Below are 9395 nucleotides of genomic sequence, written 5' to 3' on the forward strand. Positions count from 1 at the left end.
ACTCCGGTGTGTGTGCGTGTCTGTGTGTGTATGCTTGGGTGTGCTATTTAAAACAATTGTCATTTGGAGCGGTAATCCAAGTGGTGTAAAGGTTCTGTTTCGGAAAAAGAATGAGAGAAAAATTTAGAATTTGAAATTTTTTCGCCACTTTGGACTGCCGGTGTATACCTTGCACACTACTAGTTTCGCTAGTAACAACGAATCAACGGGGAAGAAAAGAAAAATTACATTCATTCCCCTCCCGTGTATCTCCTGTGAATCGCGCTTCAACGGGTGGAACGCATTAGTCAAAATAATGCAAAAACGACATCCGACGATAAAGTTTCTACCTTAATGGTACCAATGAGTGGGAGATTTTTGCTCTCACTTACGTCATTTCGGCAAATGTGTCCCACCGAGGTCACTGCGTACCTGGGGATCAGCCTTCGACTGAAGCAGATTATTTGGACCGCTCGCACTTTGGGATAGGCAGTGTCGAGACACTCTTATCCCGATCCGCGAACGCTCCGCCAAGTGCTTAACAGCCGTTTAGCTCGGTAAGGCCTCGCTGTGGTGTGTTATTATTGGTAACATTACTGAAATCGAAACTCCCAACGCTTGATGTTATACCAATTCTTGAGTTTATATATTTGAAAAACTTTGGTGTTCATAATAAATATAGATCGGCATGGCTTGAGAATAGAACCAAGTACCTGCCGTAATGGGGGGTTTCCTTCATTATTGGCTTCTTATAGTTTTCGCCAGTGCAGTGCCACTTGTTACCTAGCTACTCGATTGTTATTCGTGTATATAATAGATTTGTAAGATTAGTAACACTTACGAGTGTATTTATTGTAATGACTGTCACGCTTGGAGAAGGAGAGCCTGAAACGAAGTTTCTCTGCCAATTGTGTTTGTTTTAGTTTCACTGAAAGCTGCAAACGAACTTGTTCTGCATCCATGCCAAGGCCGTATAGATTTGTTTCTCACTCGTATTATGTAGTCCCTAACTTAGAATTATTTATGCTACGTTTGCCATATGTTCTCCAAAAGTATCAGTTTCTGAAGATGAGCAACGCTAGCTGACAACTGACTGCCAGTTCTTAGCAGACTATAGCATGTGTCGTCCGTAAGTATTGTTCCGTTTTGTCTCTTCGTATGTTTCAGGAAATGGTAAAAAAAATGTCCGGGGTTTGAACGCAAGTTTTGTTCATTTAAAAGCTGCAGAGAAATTTAGGATCATGTGAAAATTAGTTTGGCGTTTGGTTACCATTTACAGCAGTATGATGTTTTTGTACGTATTCTTACTAATGACTTAGTTCATCATTTATTCTCCGCTGTGATTTCATGTAAGAAGTAGACTCTAATGTTAAGTTGTAATGGACACTGAAATAAACTCTGCAAAAAAAACACGTATAGTGCATTTTTTCGGAACAAATGGCCGATCAGGGTCTTTTCTTTCCTCGCAAAACAAGTAACACACAAAACGGCAGTTAAACTTGGTGACCGATTTCCGAACATGCAGTAAGTCGAGCGCGCAGTGCAGAGAAAGGAGTCCTTCCGGGACCTTCTCTCTCACGAACTGCTCTGCACCCGGAACACATAAATCTGCCTCATCGAACAATCCGCTCCCCGCGCTGCTCGGCCGCAAAACGGTGTCATAAAGGGCATGCCGGGCCATAGCGCAGTCTCTCTCTCTCCCTCTCTCTCTCTCTCTCTCTCTCTCTCTCTCTCTCTCTCTCTCTCTCTCACGCTCTCACGCTCTCTCTCTTACTCCCTGTCTCTCTCTCTCCAAAGTTCTGTTTCACAGGTTTTCACACACAGTTCCCGGTAGCTGCCCCACGCCGCCCCGCCGGACACGTGCTCTGGTGAGCCCCACTATCGCTGCACCGACACCGTATTACTCGAAATACCCGTTGTTGTCGTCGTCGCCGAGCGGCCGCGTGTCGTTTCGCCAGCAGCGCCTTCTTGGCCGCCCCTCCGCCCCCGCCGGCTAGGCCACCCATCGTACTCGGCCGGCGGCGGGAGGGGCGGGCGCGGGCCGGCCGCAGCGCTGCCCAGTCGCCGCGCGCCCACCACGCTGTAAGTACTCCGACACACTGCTCGTGAGGGTTGTTGCATCGTCCACGTCGTTGTTGGTCCCGCTCGGGTGCGATGCCGCAGCACGCCCCCGGCGCCGACAAGACGAGTGGGCGACGCGGAGGGCGGAGGGCAGTAGTTGTGTGGTGAGAAGCGTGGACCCCGGGAGCACGCGCGCGCATATCGTGCGTCGGAGAAGAGGCGACACTTCGCAGTGGCAGGGGCGGGAAAAGGCGACCGTACCCGGCCGCCGGGCTGACTCCGTGCAAACGCGAAAGAAAAGCGGGCGCACATTTTGCTCAGCGATCTCGCGGTTCAAACATCGGAGACTGACAGCGTAAAAATGCTAGCGTAGATTATTGTCTGAATAAACAGACAGCAGTCAAAGTTTTTGTTGCTGTTTGGTCCCGCGGCCCTCCCTCCCGCCGGGCCTCGACGGGGTGCCTGTGCCCCCGCCGCGCCGGCCGTCTCGCCTCTTGCTGTGTGGTTGCCCCGGCGCGACTGCCGCGGCCCGGCGTCACTTTACGACGTGTATGTCCGGGCGGCGAGTTACACTGCCGGGGAAAGGGGAAAAGCGTCGATCAACGATGAGTTGTCATGGTGTTGTTGGTCGTGTGGCCAGTGCCGAATATGGTGGAGGGTTGAGGTTGATCAACAACAGCACAACGATATGGAATCGTTCGGTCACGTGTGTTTGATGAAAAACGTCCCAACCGAGTCGTCGTCCTTAAGGTATAAATGTGCGATTTTTCTTCCTTTCCACTCGCTAACGTGCGTTTTGTTCCCATAACTGCAAACCGTTAGTCGCGTCCCAGGCGGCGACAAGCGTCATTTTTATGTTTGTGTGTGTGTGTGTGTGTGTGTGTTGTCAACGAGTGTCCGCAACGTTTTCACCGCTGTCTGGTGGTGGCCGCAGATGGTGCTGGCGGCGCTGGTGCCGGCGCTGCTGCTGCTGGCGCTGCTGGCGCACGCCGCCCAGGGCTACGTGTGCATGCACTACCAGCGCCTGGAGCCGGGCGTCCGCTACGCGATCCTGTCCCCGGGCTGGCCGGCCAGCTACCAGGCGGGCGAGTCGTGCCAGTGGGTGGCCGAGGCGCCGCCCGAGCAGCGGGTGGCCTTCGAGTGCGATGAGTTCTACCTGCCGGGGCCCAACTCCAACGAGGTACGGCAGTAGCGGCCACCCCCAGTAAGAGGGGATTCGATGTATCGAAACGACTCTCGCTTCTCACCGGGGCCGCCGGGCTTGTCTTCTTCGGCAGTCGCTGGCCTGCAGTGACGTGCTGCTCGCGTCCTCCTCCGGCATGCACATCAACCTGGACGGCATGCCGTACATCGGGAGGGACACGGTGGTGAGCCAGGGCAACGTCCTGAACGTGGAGCTGCGCTCGGCGTACCGGGGCAGCGCCGAGGGCCGCTTCCGCTGCTACGCCCAGGCCACCACGGAGCAGCAGTGGAGCGTCCGCGCTCGGCCCGTCTTCAACAGCACGAGCGAGTCGCAGTTCGAGCGCCAGGCCGTGGCCACCAACCCCGACTACTGCTCGTGCGGCTGGAAGCTGGACGTAAGTAGGGGCTGCTGTGCCGGACAACTCGCTCAGGCTGAACTTAACATTTAGGTGAGGTGTGCCTTAACGATCTCCTTCTCTGTCACCGCAGGGCCAGGGCTCCTACCTGGTGAGTGCTGCTGCTGCTGCCGCGACGTCCCAGCACCACCGGCGCTGCTCGCCTGCCGCTCACCGCCACCCTGCTTGCTTCTCCCCCAGGCGGGCCGGATCACCAACGGCATCGAGGTGCGGCCCAACGAGTACCCCATGATGGCGGCGCTGGTGGACGGCGACGCGGTGGTGTGCGGCGCCGTGCTCATCGCCAGCCGCTTCGCGCTCACCAGCGCGCACTGCCTGCGCGGCCTGCCGCTCGAGATGGTCGACCTCGTCGTGGGCGAGTTCGACACCACCTTCGGTGCGTGACCACCAACCACCAGCGAGAGACCCCACCCCACATTCTCTAGTGACAGTTCCTCGAGTAACGGACAGCGTCGTTGGCCCGCAGAGGTGGAGGGCACGGTGCAGCAGCGCCTCAAGCTGGCCGAGTTCGTGCGCCACCCCTCCTGGTCCAACGACTGGAAGCGCGGCAACATCGCCATCGCCAAGACCAAAGAGGAGGTGCGCGTCTCCCTGTTCGCCGGGCCCGCGTGCGTGCCCAACAACAAGTCCGCCGACCAGTTCCTCGTGCCCGGGGAGAACCTCGTCATTCTCGGCAAGTCTGGCAACTGAACAGAAGAAACTGACTTCGTCCATACCGATCTCTAGGGCGTTGTGCCTAATACTACTCCTCAATGTCAGGGTGGGGCGCCAGCGTGTACGGCGGGCAGACATCGACCCGGCTGAAGCTGATGAACGCACCGCTCATCAACCCCAACGAGTGCATCATCAAGTACGGCCAGCTCTACGACGAGCACTTCTGCACCGGCTCCATCAACTCGCAGTCTGTCTGCACGGTAAGCCACCTGCCGACACACCCTACCGAGGGGCCCTTCACTCAAAAAAAATCAGTGTACACCCTTAGAAAAAATCATTAAAAAATCACAAAAAATCAACGAAACGTCATTAAAAAAATCACAAGAGAGATGGCGAAAATCACAAAAATTTATGAAAAAATCATCCCCAAAAAATCAAGAAAAAACAGAAAAATTGGTGTACGCTAAAATTTGTAGTGAAGGACCCCTCGCACCCTACCGACTAACCTCATTCTCATTCACTTTGTCGGACCCTCCCAGGGTGACCCCGGCGGGCCGCTGCTGTGGAAGAGCCCCCGGACGCACCGCTACATGGTGGCCGGGATCATCGCCTACGGCGACGGCTGCAGCGGCTCGGCCATCATCAACACCAAAGTGTCCAGCTACATGGACTGGATCAGGGAAGTCACACAGAGTACGTGTCGAGCAGGCTTATTCTCTTATACTGGATGAAACAACATCAAATGCACGTAGAATTAATGTGTCCGCTTTCTGTGTGCTTCCAGATAACATCTGCTACAGCAGATAGGCCTGAAAGTTGCCAGATTTGGTTCCCACGGGGAACTTTCTTACAGTTTCTTACAAAAGAAATCGCCCAATAAAGGACAATTGCGACCGCAATTAGGTCACACGGGCTTAAGTCTAGTCCTTTACCTCGCCCATACCACGTACCAGTACAGTTCCCCGCCTTGCCAACTCCCTATGAGAGTTGATTTCAGGTTGAAGCCGTCGTTGTCCAGCTAACGCACTCAATCCCCCACAGTCCACAGTCCACCCAGTCTTGACCCCCGACCTGAGTCACCGAGTTTGGGACCAGCTCAGTTAGGTGCTCTGGGTGCGACCTGCCCTGCGCCGCCGGTGCGTCCTGCGCCGCGTTTTATTTCCAGAGCAGTGGCGCTCCCGGTCGCCACGCGAGGCACGCCGCACACGCTATGCTTCAGCCAGCAGTACCGGACCGCGAGGCGCACGGCGAGGACCTCGTCATCCAACGAACAAAACATGTCAGCCGCTCTGTCATGGTTGACCGCGCCGGGTGAGCAGTATGCGACTTCTGCGAGAGGCTGAATTTGCAAACTGTCAAATTTCATGTGCAGTACTTTTACTTTGCCGTTTTCTTCTCGCAGGGTGTTTCACTCTATTGATTTGCTTCACATCATCGTCGGCGGGTCTTTTCGACCGTATGCAAAGAAATGAAATAAGTCAGTAGTCAGCAGTCCTACTTGCCCGCGATTCTTCTTGACATATTATTAGTGACCGTGGACTCTGTGGGATGGAAAGCATGCATGTGCCGGGTGCAACTGTGAATACGCAGCAGTGTTGCGGGATTGCATACTCAACATGGCCCCTTACGGGTGTACAGAGTAGGCAAACCCACAACACTGCTGCATATTCACAGTTGCACCCGGTATAGCGACGCCGTAAATGTGAAAAGAGAGATGCGCGTCATGCGCAAGGGTGAATCTTCATGTCACCACTGGAAGATTTAACTCAGATTCTTTCAATAGTTAACGTTCGAGGACTGCTAAATATTTTCTACAAGATCTATAAGAACTGCATGGAACTGCATGATGCATTTTTTCGATTTTAAAGCAAATATTTGTCGCACCGCACCGCCGTGCACTTTAAACATTGGCACGCCTCCTTCTCCATTTTTGCAGCCCCCGCCGTGAAGATAGCCCAAGGCGAGCTGACGGGCCTCTTCCAGACGAGCACGGCCAACAAGAAGTACATGGCGTTCTACGGCATCCCGTACGCGCGGCCGCCCGTCGGCGACCTCCGCTTCAAGGTCAGAGGCTGTCCCTCTCTCGTGACGGGATGACGTCACGTAGGACACGTTGGGTCGCATGGGGGAAGGCCGCCGCCGCGCACCATCATTTTTATTCGCCGTTGTTTGAGCCGATATTTTTTGATCGCTGCAGGCGCCGCAGCCGGCCGTGCCATGGGAAGGGGTGCGCGCCGCCCAGACCGAGGGTGACTTTTGCCCCCAGCCGGCGGCCACCAACATCATGGTACGCAAAAGGGTGGATGGAGAGCATATTCGGGTTATTGAGTTACGTGAAATGCAATGTCTTCATCCTTCGAATTTTCCATTTGTCGTCCTGCAGAAGCCTCAGGCGAGCGTCAAGACGGCGGCGGACGCGCTCAAGATGGTGGCCTCGCTGCCGGGCGCGGCGCGCCACGCTGCGAAGCACATGCTGCACATGTCGGAGGACTGCCTGTACCTCAACGTGTACACGCCACTGGTAGGCATCGTCCAAAACAGTACGTCCGCTTTCCCTATCAGATTCTTTCGGCAAATGACGGGAGCTCAGCGCCTGCGAGACTCGGGGTGGGCCACCCCGCAGCACACGCGTGCACTGTAAGCGAGATGTTGCCTACCTAGCAGGCGCTATGGGAGCTTGCCCGGGCGGGCTGGACCTGACAGTTTCGCAGAGGCGGAGAAAGACGGGCGTACTTTCTGGATGGCCCCAATGGAGACCCATGCTACTGTTTCCTGTCCGCTCTTTGAGAATGCTGTAGGCAGGCAGGCTCACTGTGTCTCGGCCCGCAGGAGGCGCTGCCCGTGGACAAGCCGCTCCCCGTGCTCGTGTGGATCCACGACGGCGGCTTCGTCTTCGGCAGCGGCGACTACAACATGCAGGGCCCCGAGCACCTCATGGACCGCGGCGTCGTGCTGGTCACCCTCAACTACCGCCTGGGCGCCTTCGGCTTCCTCTCGTCCAACTCGTCGGACGCGCCGGGCAACGCCGGCCTCAAGGACCAGCGCCTCGCGCTGCGCTGGGTCCAGGACAACATCCGGCACTTCGGCGGCGACCCCGGCATGGTCACCCTGTACGGCTCGTCGGCGGGGGCGGTGTCGGCCCACGCGCACGTCCTGTCCGCCAACTCCAAAGGTAGGGGGGAGGGGACGAAAAACAAACAAACGCGCAATAACTCCGCGTCGCGTGCCATGAAAGCGAGAGGATCAAGGACGTCGGTCCACAGATATCAGATCGGGAGAAGCTCGTCACCGACGGCTTGTTTGGGGATCGTCCAGAAAATACATCCGTTTTGCTTAGATTTTTTTGCGGGTGCTCGGCGCCTGCGAGACTCGGGGTAGGCCGCCCCGCCCTACACGCATGCAGTGTGGGCAAGATGTTGCCTACCTGTCAGGCGCTATGAGAGCTATCCTTGGGCGGAGCTAAACCTGACCGTATCGTAACGACGAACGACGGAACGTTCTTTTTGGGGGGAACCCGGTGCGGTCGCTATGTGGGTGGTCGAGTTCACCCGATTTCGAAGGTTTCGCAGCCACTGTCACGCGCCGTGCGGCGCAGGCCTGTTCCAGGCCGCCATCCTCTCCAGCGGCTCGACGCAGGACTTTGGGGCCACGCAGGCCGACGCGGAGCTCACCAGCAGGCAGCTGGCGCACGCCATGGGCGCCGGCGCCGACACGTGCGGCGACACGAAGCGGCGCATCCAGTTCCTGCGCGACGCGCCCTTCAAGGACATCGTGGCGGGCATGAAGCACCTCATGGCCTCCAGCAAGGTGCCAACATTCAGAATAAGTTTTCACTGGCGAGTCTAAGAGTTGCAACAGGTGTTGAGCGCTTCTTTGCCCCCAGACCAACCGGAACATCGTCGAGCGGCCCATCTGGGCGCCCGTGGTGGAGCCCGCGGACGGCGGCGAGCCCCCCGTGCTGGACCGACACCCCAACGACATCCTGGTGGCCGGCGACTTCAACACCGAGGTGCCTCTGGTCATCGGCGTCAACGACAAGGAGGGCTCGTTCATTGTCGGTAGGGAATCCCGGTCGCGCAGCACGTTTAATCCGTTAGCTCGCCTTCGTTATCGCTCAAAGCGTGTATAGTTTCAAGGATTGTTGTAAATGATGATCTATGTCTAAAACCAACTATACAGGGAGACTGGCTGAGGACGACACGACGAAGCTTGAAGCCAATCCGTCACTGCTGCTCTTGCCGAACCTGTACGATCAGGTGGATGCCAACACTAGGGAGGAGCTATCGACCAAGATCAAGAACTTGTACCTCAAGGACCAGGACATCGGGAAGGAGGCCCTGGACAGTCTTGCCGACGTAAGTGTTGGCCGTTTCACGGGGTTGCGCAGCCACATTCGTAGTTATACTGTAAGCGAGCGTGCGAGCGCGCATTTGCGTATCGTCTTGTGGACCCAAAGAGAGGCAACGCGCCCGCGTGCAAACGGTACATCCCAACTACGAACATGGGCGGGGAGCATCAGCAACCTGACATGATGCAGACCATTGTACCTAGTGTGATTTTATTGAGCAACCCGATATGCAAATTAATTGACTTCCCAAAATTAGTCAGATTGCTAGATAAGCTTTAGCCAGTTGCTTTATCTTGGTTGGCCCATGTGTCCATTTCAGATTTACGGCGACCAGAGCATAGTCCACGGCACCCATGTCGCAACACACTGGCACTTGAAGCACGCCAAAGCACCCATCTTCCTCTACTACTTCACCCTCGATGCCTTTGGTGTCGCGTCGTTTTTGTTTGGGACAAAGTCGCTGAAAGGTAGGCCTCTTGAAAATATTATGGAACATTTTTGTTTAAAAGTCATTAATAATTTTATTTGTTTTTCATTTTGTTATCTATGTATCAAGGTGCTGGTCATGGGGATGACGTAGGGTATGTGTTTAAAAACCATCTCGTGAGCGACATGGGAACATCAGATAAAGAGCGTTTCGATCTAGGAGTGTCCAGGATGAACAACCTCATCGCCAACTTCGTCTCCCAAAGGCGAGTTTGAATACTCTTTTTAGCAGATTACACCTAATATGAAAATTATAACTGTTGGGTGGA

At 55.4% G+C, this 9395-nt stretch overlaps 2 protein-coding genes across 2 annotated transcripts; both read left to right on the forward strand.

Annotated features, from left to right (window-relative positions):
* Nucleotides 1–3013: 3013 nt before the first annotated feature.
* Nucleotides 3014–5205, forward strand: LOC113203625 (venom serine protease-like; the record flags this gene model as incomplete). The annotated part of the gene is given in 8 exon segments (XM_026418396.2): nucleotides 3014–3220; nucleotides 3318–3617; nucleotides 3712–3729; nucleotides 3819–4014; nucleotides 4105–4311; nucleotides 4398–4552; nucleotides 4832–4985; nucleotides 5077–5205. Coding segments are annotated over 8 exon segments (1260 nt in total), but the record flags the coding sequence as incomplete, so codon positions are not given.
* A 232-nt stretch (nucleotides 5206–5437) lies between these two features.
* LOC113203623 (juvenile hormone esterase-like) lies at nucleotides 5438–9342 on the forward strand. Its single transcript, XM_026418394.2, has 11 exons — nucleotides 5438–5603; nucleotides 5695–5769; nucleotides 6229–6356; nucleotides 6490–6579; nucleotides 6676–6813; nucleotides 7122–7464; nucleotides 7888–8099; nucleotides 8176–8350; nucleotides 8472–8647; nucleotides 8960–9107; nucleotides 9197–9342. The coding sequence occupies exons 1-11, from the start codon at nucleotides 5570–5572 to the stop codon at nucleotides 9340–9342; spliced, it is 1665 nt and encodes a 554-aa protein (XP_026274179.2). The 5' UTR covers nucleotides 5438–5569.
* Nucleotides 9343–9395: the final 53 nt, after the last annotated feature.

This window comes from Frankliniella occidentalis, unplaced genomic scaffold (genome assembly GCF_000697945.3).
Source record: "Frankliniella occidentalis isolate FOCC.00 unplaced genomic scaffold, Focc_3.1 Scaffold4, whole genome shotgun sequence".
Classification (NCBI taxonomy): Eukaryota; Metazoa; Arthropoda; class Insecta; order Thysanoptera; family Thripidae; genus Frankliniella; species Frankliniella occidentalis.

Bases quoted from the DNA above. Each gene is read 5' to 3' on its own strand.
- LOC113203623 (XM_026418394.2), top strand. From the start codon at position 5,570: ATGTCAGCCGCTCTGTCATGGTTGACCGCGCCGG. The intron at 6,814-7,121 runs GTAGGCATCGTC...CTCGGCCCGCAG, and splicing joins TCAACGTGTACACGCCACTG to GAGGCGCTGCCCGTGGACAA. The intron at 8,648-8,959 runs GTAAGTGTTGGC...TGTCCATTTCAG, and splicing joins CCCTGGACAGTCTTGCCGAC to ATTTACGGCGACCAGAGCAT.